Genomic DNA, 22,530 nt, shown 5'->3' with positions numbered 1-22,530 from the left:
TTTTTATTTTATTTTATTTTATTTTATTTTATTTTATTTTATTTCATTTTATTTGTATAGAATCACTGAATGGTTTGGGTGGGAAGGAACCTTAAGCACCATCTAATTCCAACGCCCTGCCATGGGCAGGGACACCTTCCACTGGACCAGCTTGTTCACGGCCCTGTACAATCTGGCCTTGGACTTTTCCAAGGATGGGGCAGCTCCAGCATCTCTGGGCAAACTGTGCAAGGTCACAGACTTGTTGAAAATCTCCTTTTTTTCTTTGCTAACAAGATTTCAGGGAAAAGCAGAGCATGTTGGGCATGTCAGAAAGGAAAGGAAAACTGGGATACAAAACTATTTTTTCCCAACTCTGCTTGTGTCAAAGCGCCTGCTGCTGCTCCCGAGGGCAGCCCAGTTAGTTCTGCTGAAGAGCCTTCCTTAAAAATCCCTCTCTCTCCTGCTGTGCTCCCCACAGAAGCTGAAGCAGGACATTGCCAGGCAGAGGAGCTGCCTGGAGGCCACCAGGGAGATGGTGACACGCTTCACCGAGGCCGCCGACAGCCCCGCGGCCTCCACCCTGCAGGACAAGCTGGCCCAGGTGACAGAGCACTTTGGGAGGCTGTGCCGGCAGCAGCAGCAGCGGGAGGACGCCCTCAAGGGCCTCCTGCCCAAGGTGGAGCAGTATGAGCAGCTGTGGGAGAAGCTGCAGCAGTTCACGGAGAGCAGGACGCGGCTCTTGGCGTCCGGGAATCAGCCGGACCGCGACATCGCTCACTTCTCCCAGCACATCCAGGTGAGGCCCTGGGGAGGAGTTCCACCTGCACCAGGGGTCTGAGGAAGGTCCAGGCGGGCAGGATCCAGCTGTTCCCAGCTGTGGGAAAAGGGGGGTGGTGTTTCCCAGGAGCCAGGCTGGTTTTCAGATGGGGTCTTTTAGGATCCAGTCCAAACGCAGCAGGATTTTATCAATTAAAGACTCCAAAATATCCCTGTGAGGGCAGTGCAGGAGTGACAGAGACCCTGGAGGTCTCAGAGCCAGAGACCCTGGAGGTTTCAGAGCCAGAGACCTTGGAGGTTTTAGAGCCAGAGACCTTGGAGGCCTCAGAGCCAGAGACCCTGGAGGTTTCAGAGCCAGAGACCTTGGAGGTTTTAGAGCCAGAGACCTTGGAGGTTTCAGAGCCACAGACCCTGGAGGTTTTAGAGCCAGAGACCTTGGAGGTTTCAGAGCCACAGACCCTGGAGGTTTCAGAGCCAGAGACCTTGGAGGTTTCAGAGCCATCACTCTCTGGTAGAGCTTGGGAGCTCATGGAAGTGGCTCCTGCTCTCTCCTGGTGATGTTCTCCAGCCTCCTGAGGGCTGAAATGTTTTAATCCTGGAATGGTTTGGCTTGAAAAAGACCTTAAAGATCATCTCGTTCCATGCCCCCTCTCAGGGACAGGAACAATTTCCTCTAGACCAGGTTGCTCAGGGTTGCCTTGGACACTTTCAGGGGTGCTGTGGAGCTGTGCAGGATTCCTCCCTCTGGCTTCCCACAAGTGTCCTGGCACAGGGGGTGCTTCATCCACTCAGAAATGCTGGAAGATGACACGAAACCAGACACCTGTGCTGTGGCAGGGCTTGATTTGGCTTGGTCTAGGGCCCCCCATGCCAGTCACCAGCACTGGGGAAAGTGGGATTTGCCCCTGCAGCTGCTCCAAGTATTTGCTGAGCTGGAGGAGCAGGTGGCAGTGAGCTGTGCCCAACATTTGGCACTGGTGGCACACGTGGCACTGCCCACAGAGCTCAGCAGGGTGTGGGATTGCCCAGTTCATCCCCTCTGCTGCTGGGGAACGTGGCCAGCATCACCCCTTTGCTCTTGGCAGGAGCTGAACTCGGAGATGAGGCAGCACCAGGAGGACCTGGCCACCCTGGAGCACCTGGCTGAGGAGCTGAGCTCCTGTGGCTTCACCCCCAGCTCCTTCCAGCAGCAGGAGAAGCTGCAGAGCCTGAAGAGAGATTTCCTGCAGCTACAAAAGGTGGCAAAAGACAGGTGAGTCCCAAGGAGGGGAGTTTGGGGGTGGCTTCATGGTCCAAGCAAGGCCCTTCCCTGTGGAGATCTCCTTTCCAGGGAGGGGGGGGGCATGAGCCAGCTCTTCCTGCCACCCTCCTCCCACGCCAGGATCCTGAGGCAGCTCTGCTCCAGCTGACGCTTTAAAAAAAGCCTTGGCTGGGGGCGTTGTGAAAAATTCCTGGTGCTGCAGCAGGAGCTCTGCATTTCCCAGCTCCAGCCCAGAGCATCCTGCTGGCTGCTGGGAGGATGGGGAGCAGCCTGGAGTGCCCCGAAATGGGGATAAAAGGGAGCTTGAGCAGGGTCAGAGCAGCAGCAGCAGCACCCCGTGGAGCCACACCTCTCTGTACCTCCAAAATCCCTGCGGGATGCAGGGAAGGTGCTGGGGAAAAGGAGATGAAACTCCCAATAATCCAGTAATTCAGGGCTGTGCAGGCTGCTCACAGCTGTGGCCAGCAAGGATGAGCCAGAGGGGCTTGTGACCCCCATCCAGGGGCTGCCTTGTTCCACCACGATCGGCTGCATGGATAGAGCTGTGGGATGCAGGGAGGGTGGTGGGGAAAAGGAGATGAAACTCCCAATAATCCCCAGTAATTCAGGGCTGTGCAGGCTGCTCACAGCTGTGGCCAGCCAGAGGGGCCTGTGGCTGCCTTGTTCCCCCAGGATGGGCTGCATGGATGGAGCTGTGGCCAGGGAGGAGGGGCAGCACAGCCTGGGCTCCCCAGGGATGCAGGTGCCTGGGGGGGACACGGCATGAATGAGCCCTGTCTTCCCAAAAGTGTCACTTTTCCCAGGACAAAGAGCCTGGGCAGGCTGGCAGGGGTAGTCTCATGGCTGTTGGCCACCACTGGAGTGCCCAAAAGTGTCACCAGGGTCAGCAGCAGCGAGGGGCTGGCACTGGGTGCACCCCATTTTGTGCTGTTCCCTGGCAACATCTGATAATAATAATAATAATAATTAAGAAAGGGCTCCTAGGGACACAACCGTGCCGCATTCAGGAGGGGGTAATCACAAGGCAGAGCATGAGCTCTGACTCTCCAAAACCTTTTCACTCCCAGAGAAAAGGATGCATCCTCCTGCCAGGAGCAGCTGGATGAGTTTCGGAATCTGGTTGGCGCCGTCAGGAAGTGGCTGAGGGAGACTGAAGGCAAAATTCCACCTGCTGAGACCTCGCTGGGCACCCAGGAGCTGCAGCAGCACAGGCAGCAGATCCAGGTGGGAGATGGAATCAGACTGGGAAAGCCTTGAAATGCTGGAATGTGAAACAAATCCCAGGAAGCAGAGGCTTGCTGATGGTCTCAGCGTGCATCCAGTGCAGAGCAGGGAGCAGTGTGAGACATTCCTTGGGCACTGCCTGGTTTCCTGTCACTCCCTGTGCCTGCTCTGAGCAGGATTTAGGAGTGGGAGACCCGAACACACTGATTTTTCTGAGTGTTTCCCGTGGTGGATGTGCAAGGTGGCCTCCTGTCACCCGAGCCCCCGCTGTGCTCCAGCAGAGGGATGTGATCAATCGGGATGTGCTGGGCTTTGACTCAGCTCTGCTGAGTCACCCACAGCCCTCCCACCCCACAGCACCCAGGGCTGGGCTCTGCAGGGAGGGGGAGGAGGGATGTCCCCAGAATGGTGGGAGGGAGAAGGTTTCCTTCAGCAGACCCATTAGTTGGGAAAAGCTTTTTTTGCTGTTTGTTTCCCCCCCTGGCAAAAAATAGATGTGTCACAGCCACTTCCCCCCAGTGCTGGTTCCCTGGCTGCTGTGTCCTGGTGTCACCACAGAGGGGACAGGCGAGGAAGGAAGGGCTGTGGCCAACAAGTGTGGCCTCCAACACCAAACTTGGCTTTTGAGCAGGATCTGCTGGAGGAATGGAAGGGGAAGGGGCCCCAGGTGGAGGAGATTGGCCGCAGAGGGACCCTCCTGGAGAACCTGATCGTGGAGATTACAGCCCCCAACACCCCTCCCAAGGCAGGTGAGTTGTGGCCAGCACTCCTGAGGACAACTCTGAGCATCTTCTCTGAGCCTGCCTTCAGCAAAAAAATGGGGTTATTTCCTCCTTTTAACCAAATTCAGAGGGCCTGTGGTGATCTGAGGCTCAGCCCAGTGGTTGAGTCACTGTCACTCATTGCTTCAATGCATCATCCTAGCTTGGCTTAATTAACTGTAGCCTAACGAGCTCTGAATTGCCCTGTGTTTGCTGTGGGGACACACATCACTCTCTGGTGGAGCTGGGGAGCTCATGGAAGTGGCTCCTGCTCTCTCCTGGTGATGTTCTTCAGCCTCCTGAGGGCTGCAGTGTTTTAATCAACCTCCAGCATTTGGGAGGTTTCATATCTGGATGACATTTGGGGCTGTGATAGTCAGATGTGATTTACTGGTCTCCCTTTTGGCTTCAAGTCTGTGAAGCAATGAGATTATGTCTGGTTCATTTGGAAACCAGCTCAAAGATGTCTTCCAGCTTGTGAGAACAAGTCCCTGGACTCTCATCACTGATGGGAATTTATGGGAATTTATGGTCTGGATTTGTTTGTTAGGATTAAGTTCATGAGCAGTTCTCAGGGAAACCATCAGGAGAAGTGAGGAGAGGCTTGAGGGTGACCAAAGGTGCAGCCCCTTATGTCCATGAAAGCTTTAAAATGTGTGCTTAGAAAAAAGAGACCTGCCTGAAAATGTGAATCTGCCTTTGGCTGTGACATCTGGTGTCCAAAGAAGGGACACTGGTGCATCCTGCATCTCTGGGCAAAGACAGCGTGAACACAGGGCTGCTTTGAATAGTTTCATCCCATAAAAAAAGCAGATATGGGGGAATTAATCCCTTCAGGGAAGGCATTCAGCAGTTTTATTGGGTATAAGTCACAAAATCATGCTCAGGGCAGCAGCTTCCCAGGCATGGCAAGACGCCTGTGGTCCCCCAGCCCATGCAGAAACCACATTATCCCTGCTCTCTGGGTGATGTTGGGATGCTGGGAGAGCTGCCCAGCTCCAGAAGCTCCAGAAAGGCAGGAACAGCTCCAGGAAAATGAGGGGAGCAGGAGTAGAGATAAAGGGACACCAAACCAAATGAATGCCCCGTGCTGGGCAGGTGGGCGGTGGAGGCAGCACATCAGTGCTTGGTGGTCCCTGTCATGCAGCAGCCATTCCTCACTCGCTGTCTGCACCCCTAACACTTCTGTCCTGTCCCTCCTGTCCCTCTTGTCCCTGTCCCCTCTGCCCAGGTGCCACTCTGCCCACTCCAGGAGCCTCAGGAGGCAGCGTGAACGGATACCACACCTGCAAAGGTGAGCTCAGCACCACTGAGCCATCCCCCCGTCCCTTCTTCATCCTTGCATTTCCATTCCCTGGGAATGCAAACCTCAGTGTGACACTGCCAGCATCCCAGCAGAAGGGAAATGAGCTTGGCAAGGGGTTGGGAATTCTCAGCTGCTGCAGTGGAGGGTGGAGGTCGGGCTGAAGGACGGAGAGGAGCAGCCCTGGGGAGTGACAGCACCCCGACACCTTGTCAGGTGGTGTTAGGAGCTGATAAATGGGAGATCATTTTAAGGCCTGCAATTAAATTTATTGGTTCTGTGGGATTATAACAGCATCCAACCCTCCAGTTTGAAGAGTAATTTTAATTATTGCCCGTTATCTGCTGTTAGTTCTCCGGTTCAACGAGATAATAGGTGCATAAAAATGGCTTCATATCTTGCTGCCAAATTATTTAACCTTGTATTAGCAGTGGCTTTACGAAAAGGGGGCTCAGTTTGCATCAAGCTCACCAACAGAGAGCTTTGTTTGTAAACTGTCAAAGGGCACAGGGGGGACAAGTGGAAAATCCCCCGTGGCAGGAGAGGTGAGGACGATGCGACGTCGCTCTGCAGGCAGAGCTTGGCCTCTTCACTCCTCATCTCAGCTCTGTGTGGCTGCCTGGGGCTGGGTTAGAACCTGATAGTCTGAGGTGGAGGACGGGGGCAGTGGTGCTGACCCTGGGCTGGTTTTTTGGGTGCAGATCTGACGGAGATCCAGTGCGACGTGTCGGACGTGAGCCGGCGGTACCAGGCGCTGGGTGCAGCCCTGCAGGAGCGCCTGCAGCAGCTCTCAGCCATGCTGGACAGCATGCAGGAGGTGCAGGAGGAGGCCAGCTCCATGCTCAAGTGGCTGGAGTCCAAGGAAAGGATGCTGTCCGAGCTGGACGCCTCCTCCTCGCCCACCAAGACGGAAACGATGAGAGCCCAGGCTGAGCACAACAAGGTGATTGCTCTTCCCGACTTTCTGGGGTTATAGAATCACAAAATGGACCTTAAAGATCATCCAGTTCCATCCCTCTGCCATGCATCCCCCAAAGGATCCCAGAGATGGGCTTGATTGCACAGAATTAGCCACAAGGGTTTCCCCTGAGTTAAAGAAGGGCATTCCCAGACAGAGTTTTAAGCTGCACCAAGGGAAATTTAGGTTGGATATCAGGAAAACGTTTTTTTTACAGAAATAGCGATAAAGTTCTGGAATGTTCTGCCCAGGGAGGTGGTAGAGTCACCATGCCTGGATGTGTTTAAAAAATACTGGATGTCCCACTTGGTGCCAAGGTTTAGTTGAGGTGTTGGGGCTGGGTTGGACTCAATGATCTTGAAGGTCTCTTCCAACCTGGTGATGCTGTGAATTCTGTGAATTCCAGGCAGATTCATGGAGCAGCAGCTCGAAGTTCCCCTTTGCTTTTAGACCTGTTGATGTCAGGCTGAGGCAAAAAGAGATTATTCGGAGCCCTTGCTGCTGAGTCACTCCAACTTCTCCTGGAAAGCAATTCCCAGCCTTTCCCTGCCCTTGCAGCCAAGTTAGGTCACAGTAGTGCTAAAAAATTGATTTAACTGAAGAGCAAAGAACAGAAATCATCCAGCTCCAGCTTGTAGGTGCTGCTTTGTTCCTGCTCATTGATTCTTCTGCCCTGTACCTGAGGAAGTTCAAATCATTCTTTTCCAGGCATTTCTGGCTGAATTGGAACAGAATTCTGGGAAGATCCAGAAGGTAAAGGAAGCACTTTCTGGCTTGCTGGAGAAATATCCAGATTCCCCAGAAGCAACGAACTGGAAGAAGATGCAGGAAGACCTGAGTAAGTGCCTGAAGCATTAATGAGGCTTCTGTCTCCAAACATCACGTTAGAGGTGGTTCAGGAGTGAGGGGCAACCCCAAAGTCACGCTAGAGCAGAGTCACTTCTAATTAAAATTCAGTAAACAGCAAACCTATCTCTGAGCTGTCTGGTGTGGAAGGTGTTCCTGAGATGAGCACTGTCGTGATTAATGGAATCTCTGTGATGGATGTGGATTTTAAAGGATTGCCTCCTTAAATTGCTTCTTTAAAAAAAAAAAAAGGTAAAGTGGAGGGGGGGGGAATGTGTTAGCAGCACAGGTTGATTGTTTTGATTAAAAGCTTCACTGCTTGATATAAAATTCTAGTCATTAGTGAGGCTACCCTAGGTAATTAAGTGTTGACTAAACAAGGCTGTGTGTTCAAAAAGAAGCCCAGAGATTCTCTCCTTTGAAGTTGCAGGAATGTGTTGACTCCATCCAGGAGTTCTGAGTGTGCTCTGTGAGGACAGGTACTCATGAGAGCATCCTCATTTATCAGGGATGTCAGATGGCTCACCCAAGGTCATGGCAGCAGTGCCTAGAGCACAGAAATCCTGCTTGCAAGGTTTTCTCCTAGGAGCTTCCAGACCAGACTAGATTTGGGTGATGGCTTCTTAGATGGAGAGCAGATAGAGCCACTCTTGTTTTATTGGAAAACAGAGATTTCCCATGGGGAGAACCACAGGGAGGGGAAAACAACCTTGGTGATGGAGGGATGGGCTGGCCAGGAGCTTGACCATGGCCAACAGAGGTGCTGCTTCAGATTGCAGGTGGGAGAGGGCCAGCCAGGCCACGGCTGCGCGGCAGCAGAAGCTGGAGGAGTCAGCAACCCAGCTGGCCACGTTCCAGGCCACTGAGGCCCAGCTGAGGCCCTGGCTGATGGAGAAGGAGCTGATGATGAGCGTGCTGGGCCCCCTCTCCATCGACCCCAACATGCTGAACGCTCAGAAGCAGCAGGTGCAGGTGAGAGGGGTTTGTGCCTTCGCGGTGGGCGCAGGATGGAGGAGAATGTCTGGTCCAGGAGGGAGGTGGGAGGTTGTGCTGGTCTTGTGAGCACTCTGAGTGCTCAGAGACCTCGTGGCTCCTCTTCCAAGTCCTCCAAACCCCGCTGAGCCCAAACTGCTGTGAGTAACTTGAAAAGGGTGCAGTGCTCAGCTCCCTTCCTGCACTGGATTGACTCAGCAGTGAATCACTTGGCCCCTCTTGGAGAGTGAAATTGCTTTAAACAAGGCCTGTGCTGACGCTCTGCAGGACTTGCTAATGCTGCCCCTGTGCCTGCCAGCCTGGCCCTTCCATTCCTCCTGCTTCCAAATCCTAACATGGCTGTAAGCAGCCACATCATGGAGCAAAAAAAGCCCCAGTGGAGATAATTAGATTTTCATCTCATCTAAGTGGTTTGTGCTACATTATAAGGCAAATAAGAGAGAGAGCAAAGTCCTGGAGTCGCAGACCCCTCCCAGCTTTTTAACTCCCAAGGTCACAGTAAATCCTGGGCTACCCAGCCAGCTCCTGGAGGTCTGGTTTGTTTTGACTGTGTGTACTCGGAGCTGTCAGTTTTATGCAAACATTTTTATGTTATTTCTGTTGCAGTTTATGCTGAAGGAATTCGAAGCTCGCCGACAGCAGCACGAGCAGCTCAACCAGGCAGCTCAGAGCATCCTGACCGGCCCTGGAGATGTTTCCCCATCCACCAGCCAGGTGCAGGATGAGCTCCAAGGGGTCAACCAGAAATGGTCCGAGCTCACCGAGCGCCTCAACTCCCGCTCCAGCCAGATTGACCAAGCCATAGTAAAGAGCACCCAGTACCAGGAGCTTCTCCAGGGCCTCTCAGAGAAGGTGAAGGCTGTTGGGCAGCGCCTGAGCAGCCAGTCTGCCATCAGCACCCAGCCTGATGCTGTCAAGCAGCAGCTGGAGGAGACCAGTGAGATCCGCTCGGACCTGGAGCAGCTGGAAGAGGAGATCTCAGAGGCTCAGACCCTCTGTGATGACCTCTCCATCCTGATTGGGGAGCAGTACCTCAAGGATGAGTTGAGGAAACGTCTGGAGACGGTGGCACTTCCCCTCAAAGGGCTGGAAGATCTGGCAGGTGAGATAGAGGAGGAGCTGCTTGAGATGTTAGGATGTCAAGCTCCAGCCCTGCTCTCTGCCAAAGGGCTCTCCCACCACTGGGTTTATGAAAATAATAGGGAAAGCACCATTTATCACTTTTTAGGGTTTTTCTTGGGTGTTTTCTGTGATACCAAGCATGGGGAGAGTTTCAACTCCAGCAATACCTGAGCCTGGAGAGGGAACAGAGGTGTTTAGCCCCACTGACATGAGTTCGCCAAGCAGGGTGGCACGTGCTTGGAAAAAACAGGTTCCTAAATTCAGATTGGGGCATGAAGAAACCCCAGTGGCCACCCTCTGATCCTGATTTCTCAGAGTTTACATTTAGAGACTGGTCAGGAGAGCTGAGACTTCTGCATTACCGCTGCCTCTTACTACTTAAGAAATTTATGAATCAGTTAGGAAAAAAAAAGGCTGGTGATGCAATGGAAAGCTCCTTCCTGTTAATCAAAACACAGTTGGTGCATCTGAGATGATTTTAAATAATTGCACTTCGCTTATTTGATTTGAGCTTAATTGTCGCCTTCTAATCTCGTTGCCGTTGCAGCCGACCGGATGAACCGGCTGCAGACTGCGCTCGCCAGCTCCCAGCAGTTCCAGCACATGTTTGATGAACTCAGGACCTGGCTGGACGACAAAAGGTGCCAGCAAGCCCAGAGCCAACCCATCTCTGCTAAGCTGGAGAGGCTGCAAAGCCAAATCCAGGAGCAAGAAGAGTTCCAGAAGAGCCTCAACCAACACAGCGGCTCCTACGAGATGATTGTGGCCGAGGGAGAATCTTTGCTGCTGTCTGTCCAGCCTGGGGAGGAGAAGACCACTCTGCAGAACCAGCTGGTGAGCCTGAAAACACACTGGGAGGAGCTCAGCAAGCAGGCTGCTGACAGGCACTCCAAGCTCAAGGACTGCTTGCAGAAAGCTCAGAAGTACCAGCGGCACGCCGACGACCTCCTGCCCTGGGTGGAGGACTGCAAGGCGAGGGTGGCAGAGCTGGAGGTAACCCTGGATCCAGTGCAGCTGGAGGCCACTCTTCTGAGGTCCAAGGCCATGCTGAGTGACGTGGAGAAGCGCCGGTCCCTGCTGGAGATGCTCAACAGTGCTGCTGACATCCTGACTGACGCTTCCCAGACGGACGAGGATGACATCCGGGATGAGAAGGCTGCCATCAACCAGAAGATGGATGCCATCACAGAAGAGCTGCAAACCAAGACAGGCTCCATTGAAGAAATGTCCCAGAGGCTCAAGGAGTTCCAGGAGAGCTTCAAGAACATCGAGAAGAAGCTGGAAGGGGCAAAGCACCAGCTGGAGATCTACGATGCCCTGGGGCCACAAGCCTGCAGCAACAAGAATTTGGAGAAGCTCAGGGCACAGCAGGAGGTGCTGCAGGCCCTGGAGCCACAGGTGGATTACCTGAAAAACCTCACCCAAGGCCTGGTAGAAGATGCTCCAGATGGATCTGACTGCTCCCAGCTCCTCAGCCAAGCTGAGGTGGCTCAGCAGGACTTCAAGGCCGTGAAGCAGAAAGTCAACGATTGCTGCGCGCTCATGGAAAACAAGCTGGAAGGGATCGGCCAGTTCAACAGCAGGGTCAGGGAGATGTTCTCCCAGCTGGCAGATCTGGATGATGAGCTGGACAGCATGGGCCCCATCGGGAGAGACTCTGACAGCCTCCAGTCCCAGGCCGAGGATGTCCGCGCCTTCCTGGGAAAGCTCCACCGGCTGAAATGCGACATCGAATCCTCCGAGAGCGAGTGCAAGAAAATGCTGGAGGACGAGGGCAGCCCCGACCTGCTGGGGCTGAAGAGGGAGCTGGAGACGCTGAGCAAGCAGTGCAGCAAGCTGACAGAGAGGGGCAGGAACCGGCAGGAGCAGGTGGAGACCACGCTGTCCCGCGTGGAGGACTTCTACAGCCGCCTGAAGGAGCTGAGCCACATGACCACGGCGGCCGAGGAGAACGAGGCCCTGCAGTGGGTGGTGGGGACAGAGGTGGAAACCATCAACCAGCAGCTGGCAGACTTCAAGGTAAGCTTGATTCCATGATGGTTTGATTGCATTTTGGTTTTTTTTTTTAAGTGGTTTTTGGCGTTGTGGGTTTTTTTCTGGTGGGCTTCAAGCCGTGGCGTCCCTGTGGTTTTTGTTGCTGTGGTTTCTGAGTGGGTTTGCGCTGAAGCGTCCTTGCTCTGGAGGGTGTGAAATCCTGCTGGTGGACTTGATAGTCTGTGGTGAAAAGGTGTGGAGAGATTCCGGGATTGGCAGGAAAATCCCTGTTCTCCTGGTGATGTGTGATGTTGGCGTGCCAGCAGCTCGTGGGCTGGTAGAGGTGGGTGGCATTTGGATTTTGGGGGAGGAAGGGAGGGGTTTGAGTCCACTTGAGCTGTGAATTTGCATCATTTGAGAGTCTAGCCCACATCAGATCATCCTGCAGGTCTGGCTCTGCCTGGCCCACTGTTCTGTTTGTTGTTCATTCCACCTGGGTCACACATTACATTCATTTTGGGATCCTTGGGTGCAAAAAGAGCCACAGATAAACTGTGAGACAAGGAAATAAAACCAAGGTGAAGTTTTATGTGGCTGTTCACATTTCCAGCAAGGAGCTGATGGAGGCCATCAAGGCTTGCATGAAGCACTGAGAGAGAGAAGAGTTGGAGTGTGTTGGATATATTTCCATACAGTATTATGATGTTGGGTCATGCTGTTACACTCCATTAATTATATTAACACGGCTTAGAAATTCTCTTGCTGTGAAACTTCTATTCCTGATGTGCTCAGGAGTTGATGATTGGGCTGATTTACATCTGGCTGCTTGTTTCCCGGTGTTAATGGGGGGGTGGGAGGGAGAGGCAGTTTTACACCCATTTACTTTTCATCTCATGGCTAATTGATCCCGTTCCACCACTTGAGCAGCTCTGTGGAACCTTCACCAGGACAAGGTGTTTCTGGTTTGGGGTTTGCCTGTCCAAAAAAAAGAGCTGAAGTGTATTTATGGGGCAAATTCAACCTCACCTGATGGCGTTGCTTGTGTTGGGCAGTTTGCTTTGAGCTGATATCAATGGGAAGGATTTAAATTCACCATTAAACACCACAGAGTCACTTGGTACAAATACATCCAAAAAGGAGGTTTTAGTCCTCAAAATCAGCAAACCTTTCCTGCAGAACATGGGATTATTCCCAGCTGAGCAGCTCTCATTAGGAACGATGACAAAACCCAGAGTGGGCAGGAGCAGCTTAACCCACCGTGGGGTTTGCACGTGGTCCACAGCTCAGTGACCTTGGGGATGACCCTTTAAGGCATGGGTGACCTGAGCCAAGGGGGTTTGGGGGTCTGAGGTGTCCTTACCAAGAGTCATTCGCTGCTCCACATGGAGCATTTGGGGCCTTTGTGGGTGGGAAAGTGAAGGTGGCAGCAGTGGTGGGGAGGTTTTGCTGTGTAATGGCTGGGAATGAAAATGGGGCAGAAGCAGGAGTGGAGGATGGAGGGGAGGATGGAGCAATCGCGGTTACAGCAGCATTCCTTCATTCCTTCATTCCTCCTTTCCTCCCGTGCACGGCTCATCCCCGGGGATTTCTGCACAAATCCTAAAGGTTGCAGAGCTGATCTTGGCAAAGCTTCACCTCCTGCTCCTACCTAAGGGGGATTCAGTCCCAGATCCTGCTCTGCACGTGGAAGGGCATCAGCAGGGACTGGAGGGAGAGCTGTGCAAAAGCCTGGCTCGTGCTCTGTGGCGAGCTCGGGGGGCTCCTCGTGCTTTTATTTCCCAACAAATTCTCCCTCTAAGACAATATCACAACTCTTGCCCTCCTTGGACTGCATACCAGGGGCGTGCACAGAGTGTCCTGGTGGAGCAGAGGAGCTGCTCGTGCTGGCAGCGCTCTGGGGGGAGGGATGGGGTGAGGGATGGGGTGACGGGGGCTCGGTCGCGCTCTGTCTGTCCAGAAGGCTCAAATGCAGGCAGATATTATGTCTTAAGGCATTAATTTTAATGAACATCTGTGTAAATGAGATGCAAATTAGGCATGGCCCCGGGGGCTCCAGGCAAGTTGCCAATAGAGCCCTGACAAAGGTGGGCACTTCTGGACTCATTGTGTCCAGATTTTAATAAAGAAGAAACATTGAAGGCTCTGGTGGAGGCTGGGAACGGATGACTTTGGAAGCAGCTCACATTTGAAGCTTCCCATGTATTTTTCTTTTCCCTTTTCTTTCCCCAAAAGGCCACAACCTCCTTAACTTTTGGAAAACTGCCATTTGTGCATTTCCTCTCTATCCCGCCCCCCAGCCCCTTTCCCAGGTCACAGAGGGACTAATCCTGGCTTTGGGATGGATGAGCCCTCTCCTGCTGTAAGTTTTCCTCCTGGCTGGGTTCCTCCGAGGCAGGAGGCTGGGAAGCAGCTGTCAGATCATGCTCAGGGGGAAGCTTTGTTTGCAGGAGGGGTTTTTTTTGCTTCAGCAAAATGTGATTTTGGGGACAGATCCTCACCAGCTCCCACGGCCATCAGGAGCCAGGACAAGGATCCAGGGTGGAGCTGGAGTTCTGGGAGTGTGGGAAAACCAGGCAGGGAGTGGTTGGTTGTAGCAGGATTGTTAAGAAAGCCCATCTAGAGGAGACTTTAAGGGGTCATCAGGTTGAGCCCTGAGTTTTCTGCTGAGATCAAGTGCAGCTGAAAGGCATTTCTGTGGTTTGGAGCCTGTGCTTATATGGACATCCCCATGGATCGCTTCGGATCCAGCTGTGCCACAGAAGAAATAACGTGGGTTTAGCTCATGGGGAGCTGTCAGAGCAAAGGAGCCTCATCTCTAACTCCTGATCTCCAGCAGGAGTTTAACCCCAAGTGGCTCTGGTTCCATTGCTGCCTCTCTGAGGAGCCTCTGTGTTGTGTAAAAAGGTGCTGAAAGTCAGGAGAAGCTTTGTGCTGAGCTTCACACAGCCAAGCTGGGCTCTTCAGCACGAGGGACAAGTGCCAGGCAGCAGCGAGAGCTGCTCGTAGGAGTTTCCAGGCTGGGGCACTTCTTCCCCCTCCACTGTCTCTGCTGTCAGCTCAGGTTTCTCAAAGCTTACGCTAATATTAAATTTTAATGACTGGAATCAAATGAGCTACAGTCGAGATGTCTCTAAACATAACAGCTCTGTGGATTCAGTTTGGCAAACAGCAGAATTCCCCGGGGAAATGATTCCCCAGGTACAGATGAGACAGGGGGGTCACTCACGTGGAGGCAGAGGGGGTTTCTGCGTTGCTTTGTCTCCATCAGCAGCAGCCCCTGATCAGCTGGGAGACCCTGAGTGAGAACTCTTCACCCCAAAAATGGTGAAACTAATGGGATGAAGCTTGTGCTGCTCAGTGCAAGTGGCTCATCCTCCTTTGCACGCTGAAGAAGCAGAGGTGAGGTTTGCTGGTTGGGAGCAGAGGTGCCAGAAAGCTCCAGGCATGGGCTTGTCCTGTCTGGCCAAGGAGAACCCATCAGCCTGGGCCACGGAGCTGATGGAATCAAATTCTTGGGTGTTTTGGGGGGGAGACATCTGTGCTGGGGTAGCTTGGCCTCCTGGCTAAGCAAGCTTAAGCCTGGCTTTTGTTTATCTTTTACACAGTGGATTTTGAACTTGGGTTTCAAAGCGTGGCTTGTGCTTGGCGTTGGCAGCTCTGAGCTGGGACCCTCTTTGATTCGCGGTGTTGTTTTTGGACAAGCCCTTCACGTTGTCACATTTCACCTACGAAATTCACAGCATTGGAGCTCTGCCCTGGGTCAGCTGGAAGGGATTTTTGGGCTCTGTGCCCCACAGCGCTCAGGAGTGAAGGATCCTGGTGCCTCCCCAGTCATGGAATCATGGAATGGTTTGGGTGAGAAGGGGCAGGGACACCTTCCACCCTCCCAGCTTGTCCTTGAACTCTTCCAGGGATGAGGCAGCTTCTGTGGGCATTTCCTCCAGGAAGAATCTCAGCTGTATCATGCCAGGGGACGCTTGGTCCCCGTGAGGAAGATGAGAGCAGGATCCAACCCTGCATTCCTTCCCAGCTGTGCCCAACAGCCACGAGGGATTCCCGCAAGAATCCGGAACGCTTCCCCCAAAATGAAACCCAAGGGAAAAAAAAAAAACCCGTCAAACCTGACCCAACCAAAGGTCGCCATCACTTTGGGGTGGCTGCAGGTGCAGTTGGCTGAGAGCGGGGGGACACCTGGTGAGGTGTCTGTGCTTGGCTGGTGGCTCCTGCTGTCACCACAGCTGAGCTGGGTGGCGCTGGGGCAGGGCACAGGAATGTGGCGAGCCAGGACCTGCTGCAGCTGGCACAGCCCGCCTGTTTATCCCAGATCTGCCTCCCAGAGTTAATTAAACCCCACCCCGGAGAGGAGGGAGGAGCAGGAGGGGGTCTCCAGCATCCAGCCTTCAGTGGGTGATGGCTTAGCAAAGGCAGAAGAAGGAGGAGATGGGATTTTGGGATCCTGGTGTTTTTGGGGAGGTTTTTGGAAACTGGTTGCTCAGGGAAGTGCAGGAGGGGGTCTCCTGCATCCAGCCTTCAGTGCTTAACCAAGGCAGCAGAAGGAGGAGATGGGATTTTGGGGATCCTGGTGGTTTTGGGGATGTTTTTGGAAACTGGAGTTGCTCAATGCGGTGAACTCTGGCGGTGCTGTGTCACACCAATAAAGGTTTAATGCTGGATGATGAAGAGGGGGAGGGAGAATCCCTAGACAGCAGTAACTGAAGCCTCAGTGCTTTATTTCAGAGTAGGTCAGGTCAGCCAGGGCCCACACAGCCGTTGTGCCTCCAGCACCCTCTTTGTCTGCTTCAATAAAAAAAAAAATAAAATAATCAGGCAAGAAATCCCGGGAGCGGTGATGCACTGAGTGAGGCCAGACCAGAATTACTCATCTGGCCCTTCCAGTGGTGCTGTGTGAGAGAAGGCAGCAGCTAGCCAGGGCTGGGGAGCCCACACAGCTCCTGTGCCCTCCTCCTGCCCCCCTTCCTGCCTGGGGGTGGCAGCTTCTCTCAGCACTTCATTTATGACTCGTAGTTGCCCCAACCTTCCCACCGGGGAGCTGAGTCAGTGGCGCTGTCAGAAGTGTCCCAGGTGTCGCTGCCTGAGGTTTTGGAGAGGTTTTGGAGAGGGGGCTGCCACTGATGTGACCTCATGAGCCATTGATGTCAGAGGGAGGGATGGGATCCATGGGATGGGATGGGATGGGAAGGTTGTGGGATGGTATGGGAAGGGAGTGGGATAGGACAGGACAAGATGGAATGGGACAGGGTGTTATGGGACAAGAAGAAATAGGAATGGGATGGGATAGGACAGGACAATATGGGAGAAGATGAAATGGGAATGGAAGAGAATTGGAACACGATGGAGTGGGGATGGGATGGGATGGGATGGGATGGGATGGGATGGGATGGGATGGGACAAGATGGAATGGGGTAGGGTGTTATGGGACAATATGAAATGGGAATGGGATGGGATAGGGACAGGAGGGGATGGGACAGGATGATATGGGACAAGGTGAAATGGGAATGGAAGAGGTAGAACACGATGGGATGGGATGGAGGCTGCCCAGCATCCTGCATCCATCACCCTGCAGTGTTTCATTGAGGATATTTTGCAGAAGGATCAGAGTTTGCGTTTCCCCCCCTTCAGAAGGTTTAGCCCATTCAGGTTTGATGCTTGTGCTCTTCAGTGGTGTTTTGTGACCTTCCTTTGTTGGGCGGTCTTGAGAGTCTTTTCCAAGCTCAGTGATTTTGTGATTCTCCCTGGGACTGAGATCAGAGATGGTTTGGGTTGGAAGGCACCTTAAAGATCACCTCATTCCAGCCCTCCTAAGGCGAGCAGAGAGGAAAAGCAGCATCCCATTTTGGGATTGCAGGGCTGGACTGGAGAGCAGGAGTGACTCCATGTGCTGATGGCACAAGGTACTGACACTCAAAACCTTAATTTCTAGAGGCAGCAGGACAGGAGTGGTCCTCAGGCAGGACAAGAGTGGTCCTCAGGCAGGACAAGTGGTCACACAGGCACCCAACCTAGGAGCTTCCAAACCATGTAGCCACTAGATTTGGGTGATGGCTTCTTAGATGGAGCATGGATAAAACCATCCTAGTTTTATTGGAAAACAGAGATTTCCCACTGGGAGAACAACAGGGAGGGGAAAACAACCTTGGTGATGGAGGGATGGGCTGGCCAGGAGCTTTTTTGGGCCCTCCCCACCCCATCAAACAGCCAAGCCCCCGGCAGGTGGGCGAGGGGAGGTGGGTTTCTGCGAGTGGGATGTGGCAGGGAAGGGACACTCTGCCACTTGCTGTGCCCCAGGGTATTTTTAACCCTTGTGTGCCCCCGGAGGAATGCGTGTGGCTCCCGACAGTCGTGGGGCTGGGAGCAGCTGGGTGGGACTGGGCTGGGAGTGGGGACAGGCTGCGTGACGGTGTCTCCTCGTTGAACGCTTTCCAGACCTACTTAAAGTATCTCTGGCTTGTATTTTCAGCATCAGCAGCCCAGGCAGAAATGCCTCCTCTCTGACAGCTGTTAAGCTGCCTTAAAGGCACCATCTCCCCTCGTTGGGGAAGGGGATGGTAAATGGGGGTGATAAGCACGGGCTGTGCTGGGTGACAGGGCTGTCACCAAGGCAGAGTGGCCCGAGCTGCAGAGTCCTGGTGGGGCTCATTTCTAACCTGGCCCCCATTTCTAACCTGGCCCCCATTTCTAACCTGGCCCCCATTTCCAACCTGGCCCTCTTGTGCTTGCACAGGAGCACCAGTGGCCTTGGCAGCCTCTTCTCTCCTTGGGAATAAATTTTAGCAGTGAGGGAAGAGCAAAGGTAGCCCTGGAGCTCCTCCTTCCTAGAGGGAAAGCTGCTGTGTGCTGGTTCATCAGCAAACCACGGGTGGGCTTTGACCTTGACGTGTCAGCAGAGGCTTCCCTGATCCTGAGAACAAGAGTGAATTAAGCCAAGAGTTGCTGAGATCGACCAAATAGTAGCTTTTTTTTTTTTTTTTTTTTTTTTTTTTTTTTTTTTTTTCCCCTCCTCCTTTTCTTGCCCGTGAAACAATCAGGACTGTGATCAAATGGTGCCTTTCAGGAGCTGCCTTGGGTCAGGGCTCCAAAAGCCACCCACTTGCAGATGCTCTGGCGGCCCTGGCGGGTCTGAGCCGAGGGGGATGGCCAGAGGAATGTCCTCTCCCCAGAGCTCTCGTTAGCTGGCGGTGATGACACTTCACAGTGTTTCCAGGAGATCCTAAAAATACCAGCTTTGCATAAGACCAGGAGAGCTGAGGAGCCGAGGGAGGAGGAGATGGGAAGGTTTTTGTCTGCAAGGGCTGAGCAGAGGAGGGAGAGGAGCCGGGTCCTGGCAGGATGCAGCCCTGGATGGGGGAATCTGTGGGGACATTGCCATCACCCACAGCACCCAAGCCAGGCCTGGGAAGGGAGGGAGTGTGGCCACTGAGCAGGGAAGGACTCAGGCTTGGATTAGTCACTGCAGCCTTTCAAGAACAATTGCCAGTTCTCCCGCTGAAGGAGTGGTTTTGCTGTCTCCCATCCAGAGGATTCTCAGGATGATAACACACTTACCTCACTTCCTAAAGAGCCTCAGAGCAGTTTGTTACTCACCCCATCCCCGTTGCCCCTCTTTGCTCTGGGGAGCAGCTTCTGCATTTTGTGGGCAGTGGGGTGGGAGTGAGATGCCCAGAGTGCTTCAATTTGCAGGGAAATGCAGCAGCTGAGACAAAAATGGGAATTTCAGCAGCTCATGAGAGCCCTGGCTCTGCCCTTGTCTCACAGTCCCATCTCAGGTTGCTGCCAGGGAGTTTTGGGGCGCTCTGGGGGTTCCATGGGAACGCTGAGTGCTGTGGGGCTGTGCCTGAGCTCTGCTGTAACACGTGGGCTCCAGGCTTCGTTCTGGAGAATTATTTATACCAACATCTATATTAGCTGCCTTGCAGGGAGAGCGCTGCAGCGCAGCTCCTGCACTCTTGGAAGAGCAAAATTAATTTAATTTTTTAATTTTTTAAATTTTTTTTTTTTTTTTTTGCATAGCACTCGCTGCAGCTGTGCATCCAAAGCGCAGGAGGTTTCTCTGAGAGTTCGGATTTTAACCTCTTCCTAAAACTTTCCCTGTGGAGGTGCAGACCCCCACAGAGGCTGCCGAGGTTTCCTCCCACAGCCCTGTGGAGGAGAGTCCTGAATGAACAGGTTCCAAATGGCTGATTTAAAGATGTGCTGGCTCCCTGCATCCCGAGCAGCTGTAGCCTTTGAAGAGGGATTGAGTGGTGGCAGAGCCCTGATGTGAGGTTGGTTTGAAGTCAGCTGTGAGCCAAAGGGATCAGGGAGCACCCAGAGCAGCACAGCGGGGTGGGAATAGCCCCGGTGCTCCTGCCTGGGTCAGGAGCTGGAATGGCAATCACAAAGATTGGGGAAAAGGAATGAATTAGGAGGAGAGCAAGAGGGAGAGAAAGAAGTCCCTCTGACCTTCTGACAAACGCAGCAAAGGCTTTAAAAAACATGAATCCTCTGCTAAAATATCCCAGCTCAACCTAAAGCGCCGTTTCTAAGGGAGATTTTGTGTGTGCTTGATTTGGCTTTGTGCTTTTATTGCAGCGTCTGAGGGAGGGTGGAATGCGCCCTCGGTCCTTCTGCTGGGCTGGAGGCACTGGGGGTTATCCACTCTGCCTTGCTGGCACGTGGCACAGTGTCCCAGCCCAGGGGTGGCACTGCTGGTGTCACATCTGGGGACACAGTGACCCATACGATGTCAGACACAGGGCACAGGTTGCCCAGAGAAGCTGTGGCTGCCCCAGCCCTCAAAGCCAGCCTGGAGCAGGCTGGTCTAGTGGAAAGTGTCCCCGCCCAGAGCAGGGACTGGGACAAGGTGAGTTTTCCTGTGCTTCCAACACAAACTATTTTATTTCATGGCATGGTCAGCCAGACCTGTAGGGACACAGCTCATAGTGCTAGGAGCTCTCCCCCATCCAGCCTGCACTCCCAGGGCAGAAGGGCACCAAGGTGGACTTTAAAGAAGCTTTGAAGGTGAAGAAGACCCTTGGTTTCACCCTGGCCTCATAAATGACCCGTCCATCAGAGATCTTGAGCTGCCTCTGATCTCTCTTGCTCCTCACATAAAACAGGTCCCTGTGCTGAGATGCTTTAAAAGAAAGCTAAAAATACATTGGTTTCCAAAGAGTGCTGTGCCATGTAAACAGTGGTGGCAGGGGTGGCAGGGGGCAGCACAGCCATAAACAGGGTGACATCAGCCCGTGACAGGGACAGCACGCGTCCCCACACGCTGGGGCTGGTGGCCATATGAGGAAAGCTTGGAACCAGCAGGTTCAGGAGACAAATGGGGATGTTCCTGCTTGGGGAAGGTCTTGGAAAGCCTCTGGGTGGGTTTTAGGTGAGGGTGTTTTATCTGCAGGACGTGGCCTGGGGTGGGTCCAGGTCTGGGTTGGGTGACAGGAGTGGTTTGGGGACTGAGCAAAAGCCAAATCAGGGGCCTTGGTGGTCACTTGGAAACACCAGAAAGGACAAAAAATGAGGCAGGACCTTCATGTCCTTCCACATCCATCCCTTATCCTGACACAAAGCTCAAGCAAAGCCCTGACCTTGCAATTCCCAGCCCTGTTTGGCTCCTGTCCCCATCGCTGGGGTGGCACTTGGAGCCTTAAAGCCGTGACTTGAGGAACCTGCAGGAGCTGTGGCCGGGATCTTTGGCTTTCCAATTGCCTTTCATCCCTGCCCAATATTCCCCTAATGCTTTCAGAAATTATTGGTGGGGAGGGGGGGAATGTGTCTGAGGAAGACTCGGCTCTCTCCTGGCGCGTGGTTCGGTGAGGAAATGGGAAAAGAATTTCTGGCTGTGAAACGGGGCAGCTCCACGTCGAGAGAGAGAGAGAGAGGGAGAGATCGTTCCTTCTTCGCAGTGGAACAAAAAAGCCTCCTCGCCCCAGCCCGGATGCCTGGGATTCCTGGCGGAGGGGCCCCGGAGCGGTAACGGAGCAGCTCCCGGCCAAGGTGGTTGAGGAGCAGCCGGGGCGGCGATGCTGGCACGGCTCCGTTGTCCTCTTGTTGTTTCAGCTGCTCTGGATTAATAGCAGCGACCAGGAGCTGCGGTGTCCCCCGCCAAGGGGAGAAATCCAGGCGTTGGGACACTCTGGCAGTGTTGGCAGCTGGGGATGGACGGAGGAGGCTGCGGGGATGAATGTCCGGCTGTCTGTCCGGGGTGTGGAGGGGACGTGGCCTGGATGGGCACAGGGGCTCGCTGGGGGATGTTTGGAATCCCCTCTCAGATCCCCACTCCCTCCCTGCCTCCCGCTTTTTTCCTTGGTTATATTTGATGGTGGAAAAAAGGGGTTCCAAAGGTTTCCCGCTGTGCAAAAATCTCCATCTGAGGAGCATCTCGGGCCATTTGATGGGCAATTTCCCCCGACCCCTCCCCTTCCACAAAACATCCGTTCCCATCTCTCCAAAGCAAAACAAAGCTTTGGGAACGCCGTGCTGGAGCTGCTGCATGGGCACTTGGTGTCGGGACGTGGGGATGCAGGAGCTGAGAGCTTGGGGATGTGCGAGCTGGGCTCCCTCCACACCACACCATGACTTTGGCAAAGCCTCGGCGTTTTCAGGATGGCACTGCATCAAAAAATATTCGGGATTTCATCTTCCTTGGCTGTGGCTCTCCATGGCCAGGTGGGAAGGCTTTTGGTGAAGCTGTGGCAGAGCAAGGCACAGACCAAGATCAGATTCTCGCAATGTTGGTGCTTGCGGAGTGCAAAGCTGCACGTTTTTCTGTATTAAACACCTTGTATTTTTATCCCGATGCCATAATTCATCCCAAAGTAGCAGGCCGGGTGGCTGGTGGGGCGGGTTGTTGCCTGGAGATGCGTGGAGGCTGTTCCCAACCCTCCTGTTTTCTCTCCCAAGTCTGTGACTTCCCTCAGCATCACTTCGCAGCGGTGATTCACGCACCCGGGCTGCCTCCCTCCCCACTTCCAATGTTCCCCATCTCTTAAACCCAAGGGTTTTGGGGGAGGAAAAGAGGGTGACAGGACTCAGGATGGGAGGAGCAGGATGCTACCCAAGAGCTGGGGCTATAAAAATCATGATTTTTACGAAAAGAGCCTGCAGTGCTTGAGGGGAACGGTGGCAAGTCGCGGGTGGCTTTTTGGCAGAGCGATGGGGGGAGGCAAAATTGCTACTTTGGGGGTGTTCCGGGTGCGTTTCTCCGCTGAATTCGAAACTCGGTTCTTTGTGCGAGGGCGGGCGTGAGGAGCAGGGACACCCGACGTGTGTGCGGCGGGGTCGCCATCTCCCCTGCCAGCTCCGGCTCGGGGAACAGCGGACAAAG

At 53.6% G+C, this 22,530-nt stretch overlaps 1 protein-coding gene across 1 annotated transcript in view; it reads left to right on the top strand.

Annotated features, from left to right (window-relative positions):
- MACF1 (microtubule actin crosslinking factor 1) overlaps positions 1-22,530 on the top strand; it is a 137,932-nt gene that overhangs the window by 75,454 nt on the left and 39,948 nt on the right. Inside the window, exons 43-52 of the mRNA XM_031062038.1 lie at positions 461-778; positions 1,845-2,011; positions 3,088-3,244; positions 3,876-3,993; positions 5,237-5,299; positions 6,010-6,251; positions 6,975-7,104; positions 7,885-8,084; positions 8,712-9,207; positions 9,775-11,246. Coding sequence (XP_030917898.1) covers positions 461-778; positions 1,845-2,011; positions 3,088-3,244; positions 3,876-3,993; positions 5,237-5,299; positions 6,010-6,251; positions 6,975-7,104; positions 7,885-8,084; positions 8,712-9,207; positions 9,775-11,246 — 3,363 coding nt within the window. The remainder of the gene's footprint in view (positions 1-460; positions 779-1,844; positions 2,012-3,087; positions 3,245-3,875; positions 3,994-5,236; positions 5,300-6,009; positions 6,252-6,974; positions 7,105-7,884; positions 8,085-8,711; positions 9,208-9,774; positions 11,247-22,530) is intronic.

Source organism: Geospiza fortis, unplaced genomic scaffold (assembly GCF_000277835.1).
Source record: "Geospiza fortis unplaced genomic scaffold, GeoFor_1.0 scaffold432, whole genome shotgun sequence".
Classification (NCBI taxonomy): Eukaryota; Metazoa; Chordata; class Aves; order Passeriformes; family Thraupidae; genus Geospiza; species Geospiza fortis.
Note: the sequence above shows the minus strand (reverse complement) of the source record. Positions and strands in the feature narration are given on the sequence as shown.